Here is a 19,665-nt window from a genome sequence, read left to right on the forward strand (position 1 = left end):
TAACCCTCACGTCTTTCAAAGTCCAAGAAGTACCTGCTGAAGTTATCAAATAACATCTCCCATACCCGTAACCTCTAAAATATCATCGTTCGCTAGTCGAACCTTTCCAAAATCCTCAAACTTTAGATTCTTCATCGTTTCACTACAGTGAGTGGCATGAAAGGACGCACCAAAATCCATCACCCAAGCATCAACATTATCCTCAACACTAAAAACTAATAACTCATCCTCTGGGCATTCTTCTGTAGTGTTGACTTCTTTCTTTTTATTCTTATCATTTGGACACTGATTCCTGAAGTGTCTCTTCTCTTTAAAACCCCAACATACAATATCTTTACGATTCCTAGACTGACTCATCTTCCTGCTCCCACTGCCTCAATGTTTTCCCCTACCTCTTCCTTCTGTGACTAATATATTACCTGCTGATTCACCTGAACTTCTGCGTCTTGAATCTTCTCCAAGAATCAAATCCCGAATCCCATCAAAAGTAATTTTTGTAGACGAACTACAAACCGCAGTCACTGTTTGGGACCAACTGTTGGGCAAAGAGGATAATAACAAAAGACCTTGAACTTCATCATCAAACTTAATGCTGACTGACACTAAGCGGGAGAGGTTCGAATTAAGATTATTAATATGCATTGTAAATGACCCGCCCTCTTTCATTCTGGTTGTCACTAGCTCTCGGATATGGTAGACCTTATTTGTTGCCGAAGGCTTCTCATACATGTTGGATAGTGCTTCCATCATACCAGGGGATGTGGTTTCTTTCATGACGTTAAACGTCACATCTTCCGACAACGATAAAGTAATACAAGCCCTAGCTTTCTTGTCTAACTTCTTCCAATCTGCTTCTGATAACTTTTTCTGGTTTTTCATTCTCAAACACTACATCAAAGTCTTTCTGAAAAAGTAGCGCTTCAATTTGCATCTTCCACCAACCAAATTTCTGTTCATCAAACTTTTGTATCGAAACCTTTCTGTCTTCTGCCATGACAATGGCTAAAACAAAAACCTGAAAAACAGAGATAGACACAACAATGGTACGGGCCTGAACTTAACGGTTGTTCTACTGAACTCTGTTAAACAATCAACCTATTTAAATGCAGCGGAATAACGAACTGAAAAAATCAGAAACTGAAACTTTAAACCGAAACGATAAAACTTGACAAACGCGGTTGGCACTGGTTCTCCGTATCTTTAACGCTTCTTCTGATTACACAACTGTTCTTCAACAAAAAATAGGATCTTGATTCAAACGTTCTTGGCTCGTATTAGATCTCGACCAAATATGTTTCCGGGCTAAGCTACCCAGGTCTTTTGGCCCAAAAGAAATAAACTTGATCTGGTCGTACAACGTGGGAATGTGCTGGTCAAACTATCTAATATAAATAACTTATGCTTCTGCCTTCAAGAATCTTGGTTGTTAACCCAAAAGAAACTTTGTTTTCTACGCCAATTAAAGGTGGCCCAAAAGAAAACAAAATAGACTAGAACCCTAATTCAAGGCCTAAAAGGTAATTTGACCGTGTATATACCTGCTGATTGTTTCACAAAACCGTATCGTGAAGACTGGTTAAGTGACGGCGGTTGCACAGTCGCGAAACCCTAAATCACGATCGAAAACTGGTGGCGACAAACCGAACAGGTTCAACGTGTTCTTCATGTGATCTGAACCTAAGCTCTAGATACCACTTGTTAGAATTAAACACACACACTAACCGAGCACAAACACGAAAGCAATAAACGAACACGCGGATTTAACGTGGTTCGGTCTAAACTGACATACGTCCACGGGTGACAACTAGATATTCTTTATTGAGTGACAAAAGATTACAAGTACATAATTTCAAATATATAAGATTAATCTAGGGTTTGCTTCTTATTCAACAAGAATTCCAAACCGGGCCGGGCTTCAGTGTGGCCACCCTACACCCGTCTGCCCTTTAAACTTCAAATAATAAACCGAGCCTAAACAAAAGGCCTACGAACCCAACACATATGTACACAAGTGAAAACAGTTTTGAATACAATATTGTGATTATGAATTATACATTCCATCTATGTTCCTTTGATTAGTGACAAAGTTTGGGCTAAGTTATAGGGGTGACCGTAGTCATTGAGAGGTGACTGGTCTCAATACCTATAAAATTTTCGAACGAAATCGCAAAAATTCACCCTGCGAAGCTATAAAATGGCGGTGACCCGGGGCGCACCGCCCCCTTGAAAGCTACGCCCCTGCCTTTGATTACGTTCTGCCTTTCATCCTTATCGTTGTTGGAAGCTTTGAGCAGAAGAAATGGCGTTGGGTTGGTGAGTGTTGTTCGATCTACTTTAATATGGAAGTGAAAAAGAAAGAAAGCAAATAAGTGAATAATTAACCTTAAACATAGGGGCAGTCTATATTAATATGTGACAAATACTGAACAAAATAACGATAAGTGCAGCTAATGTGGAAATGTGCAATTTTGATTACCCACTACGCTAGAAAGAGGAAATCTACAAAGTATAAACTACCCCCATGTACACTTGCCCATGTAACTTAATTGCCACATATTCATATAGACACAAATACACTTAAAAATATATTCGATAAACCTACACCTCTCCCGGGGTTGGTCCCGGTGACAAAAACAAAGTTTTTTACACATTTAAAAGGTCCTAGGTTTGAGTTCCAAAAAGTATAAGAAATTTTAAAAAAAGATAAACCCACAGCCTAGCTAAAAAAATCCAAGTGTTCTACAAATTAAGTTTACGGCATTGATCATTACTACTTGTTTACGAACCTCAGTCTCATAAGATTGCATTACCACATCACAAAACTATTTGCACTACGTGAAGTACCGCTAATCCATCATAGCAAACTCCAATGCCCGAACGGAATCAAAAAAATTGGTTTTTATAACATAACTAGTTTTATAGCCCATGTAACACACGTGATTATTCAAATTATAAAATTATAAGTAAAGAAAATAACTATATAACGTATATGAAAAATTGTATTACATCTATGCTTGTGTATATATATTGACTTTATTTATATCACAAAATGATTTTTTAAAGAAACTTAATAAAAAAGGGTGTTGCTATATAGGGGAAGGTTCATGTACATTTTAATCTTAACATGATAACGTAAGAAATAATACCAATTTATAAAAAAATGATAACATAAGAAACAATATCAACAACAATATCAATCTACATAAACAATGATTATAATAACAAATATAAAAACCTAAAAATTACAATAAAATAATCAAAATCAAGAACAAAATAATAACAGCAAATACCAACAAATACTTATAACAACAAAAGAAAACATCTAACAATAACAACAAAATATAAATCAGCAAATACTTATAACATCTTATAATCGAAAATTAGCAAATACGAACAAAAAATAACAACAAACACCTATAAAAATAAACCTAATAATAACAACAAATTGGTTCTCACCGTTTTCATGTTAAGAGTAAAATGTATTTGATCCTGTTTCGCTAAATGTACCCCCCCCCCCTCCCCTCCCTCTATTTTTACTAAATATACGTCCTCCCAGTTTCACATTAATACGATTATAATCCTTTTGTTCTACTTTTTGTCACTTCGTTATATATTACTATCATTAGTTTAAAAACGTTTTCTCTATGTTTTTAAAGAATTTTTTTATATATATTATAAAACGTTTTTTAATTATTTTAAAACAACTAAAACCGTTTTTTCCTTCTTTAAACCGTTTATTTTTCTTTTAATTTTTTTATAAAGTGTTTTTTTATAATAACTTTAGAGATAGCTTCCATTATAAAAATTGTATTAGTTTTTAATAAATAAAAAAAGATTAAATAATATATGACTTGATCAACAACTTTGGTTCTATTCTCAAGTGTCATTAATCTAATGCCATGAATCTAACAATTTTTGTATATGGGGAAAGACATATGAAAAGAAAAAATATAAAAATATGCAGTACGTTTTGTATCGTTATCATAAAGACATTATACCATTATTCTTTAAATATATTTTATAAAAAATAAAGAAACTAGCTAGAGAAATATAATTAAAATGGTTTTTAAATTTTTTAAGGAACATTTTCCTTATACTTAAACTTTTTATTTAGTTTTAAGAACGTTTTTATATACTTACAAAAAATTAAAACTTTATAAATTTTTGATTTAATATTAAAAAATGTTAGAGGGATGTAATTTGTCAAATAAAATTGTTAAAGGAAGTGAAAGTATAGGGGAGGGGGTATGACAAGTAGAAGAGGGGTACGTTTAGCCCGACCCATAAAAATGCACGTTCAAAAACGTATCCGAGAAAACTCATTTTATTGAAACTTTCATTGTCAGTATCATATATGTATAATTGAAAGAATGCAAGAAGAAGACTTTTCATACAATAGTCATACGATAGTAGTTTTGACCACTCAGCCTAAAGCCTGAATACTGAAGGAGCGTTACCTTTATTGATATATTTATGAATTTGCAACTCATAGAAGGAAATGAGAACATTAAATTTATAACGACGGGTGTTCTTAAAGAACTATGTTTTTCTAAGATAAACTATGAAAAAGATTTTGATAAGTTTGACAACATAAAAAATAACATGTTAACCCATTTAATTTTGTGAATAATTTGATTCATTTGAGCATAGTGTTGCATGACATACTTCTCATGTAACGTTCTGATCACCATTGAAGGATAAATTAATGCTGACACAAATGCATCAAATTTGATACAAGTTAGAAACATTGATAGGCCAGGGGATGACAGATCGTAAGTGTTCACAAACTATTCTTAAATTTTAATAGTCGAGGGAAAAATAATCAATTTACCAAATCCCGAACCTGTTAATTTTTTTCCAAAAATGTTATTGAAAATAAATTTGAAACCCAAGTCATGTTTAAAAATCTAAGTTTCAAAAGTTTGACATTTCAAGTCAACACTTTAAACCCGTAACAAATTTGATTATAAATCTATTTTCATTCTCAAACTTTAAAAATACTTAGATTTCTCATTTTTTACCCATAACAAATTTTGACCCAGATGTAGTTAACATGTACCAAACAATCTATTTATCAATTTTTTACTGTAAAAACCAAATTTAGATTTCACAAAACCTGAAACAATCTTTGATAACAAATACCAAGAAATTAAATATGATAAACTTTTTTATATATGAAAATTGGTATATATTTACTAAATTAACCAAAAAAATATATAGTTTACTAAATTAATCGAAAAAATATATTGATAGCTTTAAACCATATATTTAAAAATTATATGACAAATTTACAATAATAATAATAACAATAATAATAATAATAGATAAATGAATTGATTTAAAAAAAATGGATCAACTTTTAAGCATAGATTTATGATTTAATAACTAAAAAAAATACTTTGTAAAATGAAAGTACGTTCGAGTTTTGTTTTTCTGTATAATCTTCAACAATATACACAGTAAAATATTTAATGATAACATTTGAAACTATATATTATTTTCAATCTTTAACAAACATGGTTTGTTGTTAATTTTTGGATTTCACCAAGTATTTTGGAATATATAGTAAAAAAAAAATATGTTAATATATATTTTTATAAAAATTTATAAATATAATATAAATAAAATGTAAAAGAAAAGTGAATATAGACATGTATTATGGTCAATTAAGATAATAGCTTTTGGAGGGGGAAAAGTTGTAAGGCTTAACTATATATTGGTTACTAGGTTAGAACCCGCTTGATACACGGGTTAGTAAAAATTATATAATAAAAAAACACATGTAGTACACATGGTAATAATAAATAAAAACGATAAATAAATGATAATATAAACATTTACAAACACTTTTGTTAATATCATAAAATTACCAATATCATACACGTAATAGACATTAGTGTTTTGTAGTAGTTAACAAACGTTACAAAACTTTGAGGTTTTCTATTGGTAAGCTTTCATGGAGACTATATATATATATATATGTCATGCTGCATAAAGTTATATAGAAATTTGAATAGAACTATTTAATTTCAAACCAAAGTAATAAAATTTGAGAAGTCCCATTTCATAAATTTGATTTAATCAAAGAACCAAAAATATAATTAATTTATCGAAATCCATGTTTTTACCAACGAATCTCCTATGAATGTTTTAATTATGTGTTGCATTCGATAAATCGATACCCATATCGATTGAAACACATGTAAAAAGATGAAATTAAACAAACCTTATAATTCCAATATAGAAAACGAATGCAAAAGCAGACGGCGATCGTTAACTGAATATGCATAGTCTAATCGCATTTATACTTTGAATTAGGGTATAATAATTATAGAATTAGGGTTGAGGATTACATAGAATTATTAGGTTTAAGCCTGAAGGATGTAAATAAAATTGTTTTTGACATAGTCTGGTTGTTTACATAACCCGCTATATGTGAATTGAATTTTAATTTAATGAAAAAGAAAAATAAAAAAAATGGCAAAATACCATTTGGCAATTTAAAGAAATTTGATTAAAAATATTTTAATGAAAAGAAAAAAATAAAAAATGCCAAAATGTCATGTAACAATTCAAACAGATTTGATGTAAAGTATTTTAATGAAAAAAATATAAAAAAAAAATGCCAAAATGGCATATGGTAATCTAAATAGATTTGATAAAAAAATATTTCAATGAAAATGAAAAAAAAAATGTCAATATGCCATGTGGCAATTTAAATTGATTTGATGAAAAGTAGAAAAAAATGGTTGTTAAAAATACACTCTTTTATTATATAGGTAGATGTTTTTGGTTTAAATAATCGGCTGGCTAAAATATATTAAACAATTTTTTTTATTTTAGTTATATTGTATTATTTTACTTAATAGTTTATTGATTAAATAACATGTACAAATTTGATTTTTAACATGTATTAAATATACATATTAAAAATGAACTTCATAAAGTTTTAACAAATATACATTTACTTTTATTTATTACATGCTCGTTTTATTATTAAGGGAAACGTTAACGTACAAATGAAATTAGCGTGCTAATTGTGAGAAACAAGTAGAGTAATTATGTAATTACATCATATGTAATTACATCATGGAGTTACTCTATGATATAATTATGTAATTACAAACTCTACTTGATTTACATAATTAGCATGTTAATTTATTTGTATTTGATCAAAACCATATTATAAAAAAATTGACCAAAATCATCCAATTATAAAGAAAATAGGATACGACGACAATTTAGTGATCAAAATATATTAACCAAAAAAATTAGTTCCCATATTTTTAACCAGTATATATAATTTCATAATTTGTAAATCTTTTTTCCCTTGTTACTTTTTTTTTCAGGGAAAGAACCTGGAACATCTGAAGATTCAACTTGAAGACATAAAATTAGCCACCCAAAATTTTTCTAACACATATAAAACTGGATCTAATGAATACTATACTGCATATAAAGTAGAACTTGACCATTTTGATAGAGAAAAACCTTCCTCCATAGAAGGGAAGAATACAAGCGAGCTACTTAAGAGACACAACGCTATAGTAATAAAACGCTTCCTTCCTATAGATGACGAGCAAGAAGAAAAATTATTTTTTACAGAACTTAATATGCTTGCTTGTGTTAAGCATCACAACATAGTCATCTATTAGGATTCTGTGTTGAAGGTTTTGATATGATGCTTGTCACTGAGAACTTTTCTAATGAATACCTTAGGCATTATTTGGGAAACGTCAAAGAAATGTGTGGTTTGACTTGGGTAAAACGTTTGAAAATTTGCATTGATGTTGCCCATGCGTTGAATTACATTCATTTTGAGATGGAGGATAAGAAAATGTTAATACACGGTAATATAAATACTGCCAGAATTGGGTTCACCGAGAAGTGGGAGGCAAAGATTGAAGACTTTGAGTGGGCGGTATTCCTGCCTCAAAATCAAAAAGACGAAGCTCTTTATACAAAAATAAATTATGACTCATGGTACCACGTAGATCCAGAATATATTAAGACTGGTAGGCTAACAAGAGGGTCAGATGTGTATAGTTTTGGGGTAGTTTTGTTTGAAATTATATGTGGAAGGCATGCTTACAATCAAATTTACCTTAAAGAGAGTGAGAAAGGTCTAGTTGATGTGGTAAGACAAAACTTTTGCATGGATTCACTAGATGGCTTGATAGATCCTATACTGAAGGAAGAAAGTGGAATCAACAAAGATTCTTTGCACACATTTTTAAAAGTAGCAAACCAGTGTGTGACAGAGACTCAAGACCAACGTCCAACAATGAAAGTTATCCTCAAGGAACTTGAGAAAGCATTATTCTATCAAGTAAATCAGGTGTGTGTGTGTGTGATGAGGTTCATTTCAAAACTCCTAATTTAAGAGCTTTTAACACCCAACTATTTTATTTTATTTCATTGTATATTAATATTGTTTTAGGGTAGTTTTGTTACTTTTTATATATAACCTTATGATTACAATTTTGGAAATTTGTTTATTATATATATATATATATAAACATGTGATTTATATATGTAATCACAATTTTATATATAATATATCATAAAACTATTCTAAAATAATATTAAATTCACAAAATAAATAAAATAGTTATTTGTTAAGAGTTCTTAATTTTCTTTGAGTGCAGAAAGAAACTCAACGTGTGTGTGTGCGTGTGTGTATATATACGAGGATTATGAGATAACTCAATGTTAAATAGGGAATTATAGAACTTCATGAAAAACACACTAAGTACTGCAATGAAAAGTGCTTGCGGCCCGCAATGAGCCTATGTACTATTACATATATACAATCCGTAAAAAGAAAATTTCATGATGACCCGATAGAAAATACTTTTGGTCCTAATAGGCATATTTAGTTTTACACACATGCAATACATATATTGCATTATTGCAATAGTACCTTTTTTTTCAAATTTTTTGTATATTTTCAGGAATTACTACAGAAGAAAAAAAGAAAAAGAAAATAGTTTTATTGCATTCATGTAATATATCATCATGTAAGACATATATGTCATACAACTTTTTTAAATTGCGGACTGCAAGCACTCTTTCATTGCCATCTGCAAGCACTCTTTCATCTGCAACGTGTTTTCTCAGCTTTCGATAAATGTACTTTTTTTAAGAAAAAATTTCTAGAATGGCCCATTTTTAGAATTTGATTCTAAATTTGTCCCCTCTAATTCAAGTTTCCAATTTTCTCTTTGGTATCTCGTCTCCGACGGCATGATAGCGAACACCGAAAATGTGTTAGTAAACACAGGGTTGACAATGCATTTCTGGTGCTAACGTATGGTTGACGATGCGTTTCTTGTGAAAACGCAGGGTAGACGATGCGTTAGGTATTAAAATTGGGTTCGAACCATGCGTTTAGTATTATCAAGATTTGAAAGGTCGGTTAGAGGATAGTGTTGTTAAACAGACTAAATATTACATCGGTAATCTTTTAATGTTTTATGTTGTCGACTATGGCTTCATGTTGGTTTCTTGTTTAATGTTAGTGAAGATGCATTCTAGTTTTTGTATATTTTATGCATTCTCAGTGTTATTCAATAAGAAATAGTGAACGTAAGACCCATGTTCTTGAGATTTGCAAGGCTTTCGATGTAAGATTTCATATTTGTAATTGAAAATCATCTTCAAATTGTTTAATTGTATTGCCTTATGTTCACTATTTCTTATTAAATAACACATAGAATACATAAAATATACAAAAACGAGAATGCATCTTCACTAACATTAAACAAGACACCAACATGAAGCCATAGTCGACAACATAAAACACTCCAAGATTACGGGTGCAATACTTAGCCTGCTTAACAACACTATCCTCTAACTGGCATTTCAAATCTTGATAATCCTAAACGCATGGTTTGAACCCAATTTTAATACCTAACGCGTCGTCTACCCTGTGTTTGCACAAGAAACACATCGTCAACCCTACGTTAGCACCAGATATGCATCGTCAACCCTGTGTTTACTAGCACATCATCGATGTTCGCTATCATGCCACCGGAGAGACAAGACACCAGTGGACAAAGTTGGAAACTTGAATTAGGGGGGGGGGGCAAATTTGGAATCAAATTCTATAAATTGGTCATTTTAGAAATTTTCCATTTTTTAAATGTTATATATATATATATATATATACATATGGTAGGGTTAACGTAAAAAACAATAGTGAGAAGCATAAGAGTAGATGTATACCCTTTGGATCCAGGATCTAGTGGTTGAGATTGATAGTTTTCTAAATGTTATATAGTTTCCTATTTGTTTGGTATAGTGTCTTATTTAAGTGTTGTATTTTATTTTAAAGTCTTCTCACACTTTTCATAAAGTAATTGTTTTTTATTTAAACTCTTTTCTATATATATATTTATATATATGTAATACAATTTTGAATGAAGTTCTCTAGTTTATCTTTAAAAAGAGTTCGATCTATACATAAATATAAAATACATAGGGCCTTACGCGCGCGCCTTTGAATAATAGTTTATGGTTCCATCACTTCTTATTGAGTTGAACTTTACATGGGGCCTTATGCGTGCGTCCTCTTAATGTTATATAGTCTTTTCTCGTTAAATAGTTTTTCATTCAAGTTTGTAGTTTTTAAACTCAAATTTATAGTTTTTAGCGATAACTTTTTTCTCTCTGTATTATTTCTTAAAGGAGGAGCGAGTTCAACTACATAAAGATCAAGTTGCCAAGAAACTTGGGATAGCGACTCATGAAATTCTCGTAAGACATTCCTTTTGTTTTTTTCACCACTTTATCATTTTTCCAGTAACTTTTTTTTTAGTGAAAAATGCAATTTGAATTCGTTTTCCATCACCAATATATAATTTTATTACAAATTTATAGTTTTTCATTACCAATTTATAATTTTTATCAGTTTTTCTCTCTCTCATATTGTTCCTTGTAGGAGGAGCGAGTACAACAGCCGGAAAATGTCTCCTTGTAGGAGGAGCGAGTACAACAGCCGGAAAATGATCAAGTTATTGACAACAAACTTGAAATATCATCTCATCAAATTCATGTAATGACCTTCCTTTTCATTCTCTTTCCACTTCATAATGTGCTTGTACAATGTTTCAAAATAAAATAAAAATGAAATATGTAAATTAATTTAAAATTGGATAAAACTTGCATATGACAACTGTCACATTCATATCATGAACCGCAACGCCTAAAAAGTAAACTAAAGTCACGGGAATACTAATAAAAAATCATATTGAACATTAAAGAAATAATACTAATTACCATAATTAGTAATGTGTGATTTATTTCGCTTTCTATTACTCTATAATTATAAAAAAAATGACTTGGATGTTTTGGAAAACATTAACGTAGTCAAATTTTTTAAATTTATAAGTGTTTTGGAAAGCATTAACATAGTCAAATCAGTTAAATTTATAAGTGTTTTGGAAAACATTAATATCAAATCAATTAATTTTATAACTGTCATGAAAAACATTAATATAATCAAATCAATATATTTTATAACTATTTTAGAAAACATTAATAGTCATATCGTCTGATTTTTTGTAATATTATCATAATATAAGGTGAATTGTATTAATAATATAAGGTGAATTGTATTAATATAGAATTATTTTGATAAGATTAACAATATATTATTTGGAGTAAACGGAATTTTGGTTAGTAACCGGAATAATCAACAATAAATACAATAACAATTAATATCACATAATAAATTGAATTACCAATTATGAAAAATTTGAATAATGTGAACAAATATAAAATTAATGTTATACTGTATAACCAGAATAATTACCAATAGCCGGAAATAATGAATAATATGAAATAATGACAAAGAAAATGAACTGACAATGAAATAATGAATAACATGAGAATCGACTATTGGAGTATCAAATAAACCTTGCCGAAAAACCGTAATATCTTCATTGAATCTTGGATTTTGATAAAGAACCTAAAGAGATTATAAGAAAATCATATAATAATTAAAATCAATACAAACAAAAACGAAAAAAAAAAAGAATTGTCAATAAAATAATAAATAATATGATAATAAGCCATTAGAGAATCAAATAAAACCTTACGGAAAATGATTAATCTCACTTACCGGAATAGGCGATGGTGAATGTAGTAATCCGAAACAGAAATCCCTATGGTTTCCAATCTTAAGGTTTATAAATGTGAATGAGATGATTTGATATTAATAAGAAAAGAAACATGTGACTTGGCAATGACATGACATTGAGGTGGACAACCTAGAATGATGTCATGTATACACATTGTATTGCTTTAATAGTATTGTAAGATGTGAATGCCAATATATTAATATAGTAGGGTAAAGTTAAAATACAAATGGAGACAAAAATGAGAAGTTTGAAAATGATTTATGATCACAAAAAAAGTCACTTAAAAGTAAATTAAAAATAATAATAAAAAAATCATAACTCAAAATATAAATAAACCGGAAAAAATTAAAAAAACTAAAATCTTTTCGCCATAATTCCCGTTAAAAAATAAAACAATTGATGAAAAGACACAATGCCAAGATCAACGACACAATGACGAAAATGAACAAACGACACAATAATAACTAAAAAGAGGCATAATAGATCGCAAAATTTAACACAATGCCAAACAAAATATAGCACAATGTTGAGTAATGTAACACAAAATAAAGAAAAAAAGACATGATGCTAAGAAAAATAGACACAATCAATGTCGAAATAAACATAAAACACAATGATAAATAAAAAGACAACGATTTTTTTCACTTACCATGTTTTGTTTTTTTTATGAGAACGAGAAAGACAGTGAAACATTTTTGTGTTTTTATTTTTTTTATTTTTTTATTAAATTTTGAGTTATGATTTTTTTTATTTTTAAAGTTTTTTTAAGAGATTTTTTTATATGGCTACAAATTCTTCTCATCCTCCTTATTTATGTTCCCTTTAAAAGAATAACTTCACCCTAGTATGGTATTACATCAAATATCAAAAATTGTTATTTATTTGACCAAATTATTTGATCAAGTAATTTGATCAAAGTATGCAGTTCTTTTTAATTGTATAATATTAAAGCCTACGGGTTGGAAATGGGAAAATTAGTAAAAACAGAGAGTGTGAACAATGTATTAAAATTCGGTAATTTACTTGTATTAGATTTGGTTTAAAAATGTTAAAATCGGTTGAATCAGGAGGTTCAATCGTGTTGAATAATTTACCTTCTAACTCTATATAAATACAAGTTCAACTAATTAAATCACCCAAAAGTGCATTAATAAACATCACGCATGAACAATGATCGAGTCAAATAGGAAGTTTGTACTTTGTATACGAACTTAATCAATTACAAAAAACGTAAAGAAACCAACCTTGGATTTGTAGGATTATAAAATTAGATGATTAGCGAAAACTGTCGTTTACTGTGTTTACTCATTTCAATGTAATCCGCTAGGTTAAAAGTCATTTTAAAAAAAATCATGAGCCATAAAAAAAGTATCAAAAATCTCTTGGGCTTAAAATCGGTTTGCCTGTTTAAACTGGTATTTTTTAAAAAGACCGGTGGTACAATGTTGTAGCAAATCGCCCAAAAATACCAGGTTACTTTACCAAAATCCGGTTTAGTCGGTTCAGCCGGCCAGTACATACCGTTTGTTAAAACATTGATGTGGACACGTCATTCTTGGTCGGGTGGTTGACACGAGTAGATCCGGCAATTTTCACTAGGGGACACAAAATGGATTGAGTTAAAAAAATGGGTCGGGTCAAAGAGAATAAGGCCAGCCCAACCATTTTCAGGCCGAAGTGGTATAATCTTTCATGGTCCTTTTCTAACTTTCATTGTTATAAATATACATGAAAATTCATAACATACCTTAGGAAAGGTGATGCCTAACAATGGACTTTCGAATGCACCTAGTCTGCCGTTGTCGAGCACTAGTGTGGTGGCAGGTAGATTGCACTCCGGCACACGGTGGTGTAACCCTAAACCATATTGCTATTCAACTAAATGTTTTGTTAGTGTCTAGTTACGTTTGTTTGTGTCCGTTAATATCTATTAGTCTCTCTTTGCATCAGTTTACAAAATTAACGAAAGAACATGAATTACATGCTCATTTCCTTAACAAACAAACATGAGCACAAAACTTTGTTCTATAAGTGTTCATGCATGAACTGTTCGTTTGTCCGATAAAAGTTTAACGGACGTACATGAATTAGGTCTCGTCTGTTTGATTTGGTCCATTACAACGTTACCATAGGTAAATTTACAGGAGTATTTAGGAGTGTGTTAGTTTGTTGTTTAAAAAGATGGTAAATAGCTATTTTAAAAACACCATACTGGTTGAAAAAGCTCATGAAATATCAGAAGTTTAAGATAATAATATATGAACTTCCCCTAAAGATGTAAAGAATAAATACTTAGTAAAAAAATGTGTTTAAAACTAGCATCTCAACAAAGTAACAGTCGTAGATAATCAAAGTGACCAAGTTTCCTATTTACAATATGTCTAATTTCATGCATAAATGTTAGTACTAACACAAAGGATATAAAGCTTTACGGAATTAACTAATGATGGCCATGTGGTGGAGAGATGGATTCCGATGTAGTCTTCAGTTCTTTAGAAAAAAACAGCAAAATATTAACTACATAAATTTAGTTTCCTTCTTATTTTTCGAGAAAGTATAAGCTGTAATTCTGTTTTCCCGTGTCACATATTTAATTTGCAGATAAACAACTTGGAACACTTGATGATTCGTCTCGCTGATATTAAATTAGCAACAGATGATTTTTCAGATGCATACAAAATTCGATCTGGGGATGGCTTTACTTTGTACAGAGCAGAACTCGACCATTTTGGTAAAGAACATCCTTCATCTGTTAAAGGGATTGTGATTATGAAACGATATCATTCCGGAGAAAAAGAGTTTTTTACAGAGATTGAAATGCTTAGCAGTGTTAAACATCCCAACATAGTCACCTTAATTACTTGGATTTTGTGTTGATGGTTCTGAGATGATCCTTATCATTGACAATTTTTCTAATGGTCACCTTGGTGCTTGTTTGATAAACGTCAACGACAAACGTATTTTGACTTGGGAAAAACGTTTACATGTCTGCGTTGATGTTGCACATGCATTAAAGTACATGCACCATGAGATGGAAGACCAAAAGAAGATAATAAACCGTGATATATGTAGCTACAACATCGTGTTGGACGAGAACTGGGGGGCAAAGATTGTTGACTTTTGGTGGTCTGTATTCCTGCCTCCAAGTCAAGAAGACGAAGCTCTCTATCTCAAATGGACTGGCTGAACATGCTACATAGATCCTGAATATGAGAAGACTAATATGTTAAAAAGAGAATCCGATGTATATGGTTTTGGAGTAGTTTTGTTTGAAATTTTATGTGGGAGGATAGCCAATGACCCAATTTACATTAAGGAGAATGACGAAGGGCTAGCCCATGTGGCAAGACGAAGCTTCCAGACGAGAATACTAGAGGAGATGATCGATCCTATAATAAAGGAAGAAACCGGTGAAAACAATTTTGTTCTAAATATAGGACCCAACATGGATTCCTTGCACACATTTATTAAGATTGCATATCAGTGTGTGGCAAAAACTCAAGACCAACGTCCAACAATGAAAGTGGTTGTTAAGGAACTTGAGAAAGCATTATTCTTTCAAGTAAGCCATTGTTTTAACTTTATATTATTGATCCAGTTAGTAATTAGTGTGCTGATTCACATTAAACTTTAAAAGTAATGCAAAATGTTTGGCGACATTAGATTAAAATTAGGAAAGCACATACTGTTAGGTTTACATGGTTTAAAGTGAAAATCCCATAAAAAGAAAATTAAAAAAAAAACCCCACATTGACTGATTGACCCACCACTTTCCAAGAGTAACCATCCTTTGTGAAAAATCCCTAAAAATAGTCACTTCTAAACCATCTTTCCGCCCATTTTGTAATCGGCAATCCGCTCGATTATAATGTAATAAAATCCTTCCACCTATTTTAATTTGTGAGACCGTAGATACTATATGTGGAGGACCACACATATAATAATACATAAATACAAATTTTTATTATTTGGTTTTAAGCTTGTCCGGTTCTCCACAAATAATTTGTGCGATCCCACAAATATAAATCTATGAAAGGAATTTTATTGGATTGCAAATCAGGTGGTTGTCAGTTACAAGTTACACAAAGGGTGGAAAGACGGTTAGAAGCAGTCACTTTAAGGATTTTCAAAAAGTTGGTTAGTCTTGGAAAATGGTGAGTCAAAGTGGTCTTTTATCCACAATGATGGATGAGTAAAAAAGAACTAAACGCGACACATAAGCGGCCAAATAAGATTTTCATTCATCCACTTTCAAACACTAAAAATTCTTATTTTTTGTCAAACACTACATCCACTTTTAAACACTCATATATTCCATAAAATCACCTAGTTATATATTTTATTTTTATAAACTCAGATACATTGAGCTCACTTATCGTGTTTACTTTAATCCAATTTTGTGGGTATGCTCTAACCTAAACATCACCTCCAATGTGCATTTATACAGATCAGAATTCTGAACAATGCCACGTCAGAATTAAACATCACATTGGAGATGCTCTAAGGTTACTAGACTCAACGTATCAAGTTTACTATTATGTTCTCGTTGAATAACGTTTTTAGAATTTAGATTGTGAGTTTAGGACTTTGCTGAATTAGCATAGTGCATTTTAATGGATCAAGGACATTTATCAAGCGTTTCAAAAACATATTGTTCATTATTGAAGTCTATGATGTCACCAAATTTTCAATTGATCATCATTTTATAATTCTCCATAGTATTTTAATTTTTTTTTGTTGCCGTTTTCAGCACCATTTTAACTATCAATTTTTATATATTTTATTTGGCACATGTTTAACAGAAAAACAAGAAAAACAACCCTAGAATTTCACTTGAAGACATAAAAGAGGCCACACAAAACTTTCATAATGACAATTGCATTGGTGGGGGAGGATTTGGAAGAGTCTTTATAGGAAACCTTCGAGATGGTGATGGATTTAAAACCGTTGTTGCAAAACGATTGGATACACGGTTTGGTCAAGGAGAAATCCAATTTTGGACTGAGCTTCAAATTCTTTTGGAGTATAAGAACGAAAATGTCATTGGTCTTATAGGCTATTGCGATGAACAAGATGAAAAACTCATTGTTTGTGAGTATGCGCCCAGAGGGAGTCTCGATAGGCAGCTGAATAATGCTTCCCTTACATGGGTGAAACGACTTAACATATGCATTGATGTTGCAATTGCTCTAAATTTCTTTCATGAAGGAGTTGGAAAACAAGCAAAGGTGATACATAGGGACATCAAAACTGCTAACATTTTACTAAACCGTGATTGGAAAGCAAAACTTGCTGATTTTGGGCTTTCCTTAATAAGCCCGATAACTCAGAAAATAGAGTATGTCATCGATTATGCATGTGGCACACCGGGATACATGGATCCACTTCATGAAAAATCAAGATTCTTAACCATAGAATCTGATATATATTCATTTGGTGTGGTTTTATTTGAGATCTTGTTTGGGAGATCGACGTTTGAAATCCAAAAACAAAAAGGCAACCAAAGCATGAAGAGGTGGTGTTCTAGCAAATAAAGGATCAGATCGAGCCGAAATCATTGACTACATTTCAAGAGATTGCCTACCAATGCTTATATCAAGATAGAGAGAAACGGCCGACAACCAAAAAAGTTTTGATAGAACTTAAAAAGGCACTAGAATTTCAAGTAAGTTTTACAAAAGCTCGTGGTCCTCCTTTAAACGCATTAATAAAAACCATAAACTTAGTTTGTGTTCATCATAAGAAGTTATTTATGCTAACATTTTACACCAATAATCTTTTAATGACAAGAATAAATACAAAACAGGCACACACACACATATAATAGATTGGGATCGTGTGAGAACCATTTAGAAATTGAGAACTTTACAAACCATTAAAAAATAAAATAAATTGTAAAACAAAATAAAACGCAAAAATAAAAAAAAATAAAAAAATCAAAACGTTTATCTAGCATTCCGATTTCCAATATATATATATATATATATATATATATATATATATATATATATATATGATCCTAAGAGAACTCTTTGAAAATTGAAAACTTTGAGAACCATTTTGAGCCACAAAAAAACCTATAAACAAAATATTTAAAAAAATTAAAAAACAAAAATAAACAAAAATTTTAAAGTAAAAACAATTAAAATTCTTATATTTCATTCCAGTTTCATAAAATAAAAATAAAAAAAACTTTCGTGTTATAAACATGTGTATAATTTTATTTAATCTCTAGTTACGTAATGTACACATATGTACATTATCGTTTACCTAAAATTGTACATATGTGTAAAAAAAATCATGTATGTACATATTATACATATGTGTATAATTTAGCTAAACCGAGACAGTTTTTTTTTATAGAATCGAGATGATAAATAAGAACTTTGATTTTTTTACTTTTTTCATTTTTGCGGCTTTTTATGTTTTATGATTTTTTTTTTATTTTTGGGTTTTTTGTGGTCTAAAATGGGTTCTTAAAGATCTCAATTTCAAATAGTTCTCACATGATCCTGATCATATATATATATATATATGATTGGTTTAGCCTTTAGTTTTTTTATTATGTACATATATGTATATTACACACAAAAAAGTAAAATAAAAAAAAATTGTAAAACATAAAAGTACGTAAAACTTAAAAGAGTAAAAAAACCAAAACCTTTATCTAGCATATCCCGGTTTCAAGAAAAATAATCTCGGTTTAGCCTTTGAATTTTATATTACTATGAACACACATATATATTAACGTTTAATCTTCATTTACAAAATGTACACATATATACATTATCATTTCTCTTGATTGTACATGTATGCACACTATCATTTTCCTCTCCATTTACATTATTTTTTAATTTATATACATACATAAGTACATACATACATGATCAATTTTCATACTCAATCACATAATTTGTTAATTTATACATGTATGTATAATACTTATTTTTAATTTTTTCAACACATGTGTACATACATGTTATTCATTATACACATACTAGATTTAGTGCCCATGTAACACACGGGATGATCTAAATAATTAGTTACAAATAAAACAATACATAACGTATATAGAAAATGTATTACATCTATACTTGTATCATTATACATAAATTGATATCCCAAAATGATTTTTCTTCATAAAAAAATGAACTTCATAAAAAAAAATAATGTACGTGTAAAAACATACCCGAGAACACTCCATATATGTATAATTGAAAGAAATTTGGTTATGAATCAATTTCGAAGAATACTTCTCATATAATAATAGTTTTGAGCTATACAATGAAAAATATTTTGATAAGTTTGAGGGTCTTTTAAACTTTGCCAATTGACAAAAAGCCCAAAGCAATCCTTGATAACAAAAACCCAAGAAACTAAATATGATAAACTTTATTATATTTGAAAATGATTTGTATATACTATCCTTACAATTTAACACATATATGTATAATTTACTAAATTAACTAAAAAAATAAATAGATAGATTTAAATCATATATTTATAATTTATAAATTTATAT

At 30.0% G+C, this 19,665-nt stretch overlaps 2 protein-coding genes across 2 annotated transcripts in view; both read left to right on the forward strand.

Moving 5' to 3' along the window:
• The window catches only part of LOC143610739 (uncharacterized), a 32,035-nt gene extending 16,705 nt beyond the window's left edge, over positions 1-15,330 (forward strand). Inside the window, exons 2-5 of the mRNA XM_077085136.1 lie at positions 7,350-7,518; positions 7,632-8,338; positions 14,745-14,972; positions 15,031-15,330. Coding sequence (XP_076941251.1) covers positions 7,350-7,518; positions 7,632-8,338; positions 14,745-14,972; positions 15,031-15,330 — 1,404 coding nt within the window. The remainder of the gene's footprint in view (positions 1-7,349; positions 7,519-7,631; positions 8,339-14,744; positions 14,973-15,030) is intronic.
• LOC143610740 (receptor-like protein kinase HERK 1) lies at positions 15,107-17,677 on the forward strand. The gene is made up of 2 exons (XM_077085137.1): positions 15,107-15,705; positions 16,946-17,677. The coding sequence occupies exons 1-2, from the start codon at positions 15,367-15,369 to the stop codon at positions 17,675-17,677; spliced, it is 1,071 nt and encodes a 356-aa protein (XP_076941252.1). The 5' UTR covers positions 15,107-15,366.
• The last annotated feature ends 1,988 nt before the right edge of the window (positions 17,678-19,665 follow it).

The sequence above is a fragment of the Bidens hawaiensis genome, unplaced genomic scaffold, assembly GCF_021521415.1.
Source record: "Bidens hawaiensis isolate Kalapana, Puna unplaced genomic scaffold, B.hawaiensis_p1.1 tig00027754_1, whole genome shotgun sequence".
Lineage (NCBI taxonomy): Eukaryota > Viridiplantae > Streptophyta > Magnoliopsida > Asterales > Asteraceae > Bidens > Bidens hawaiensis.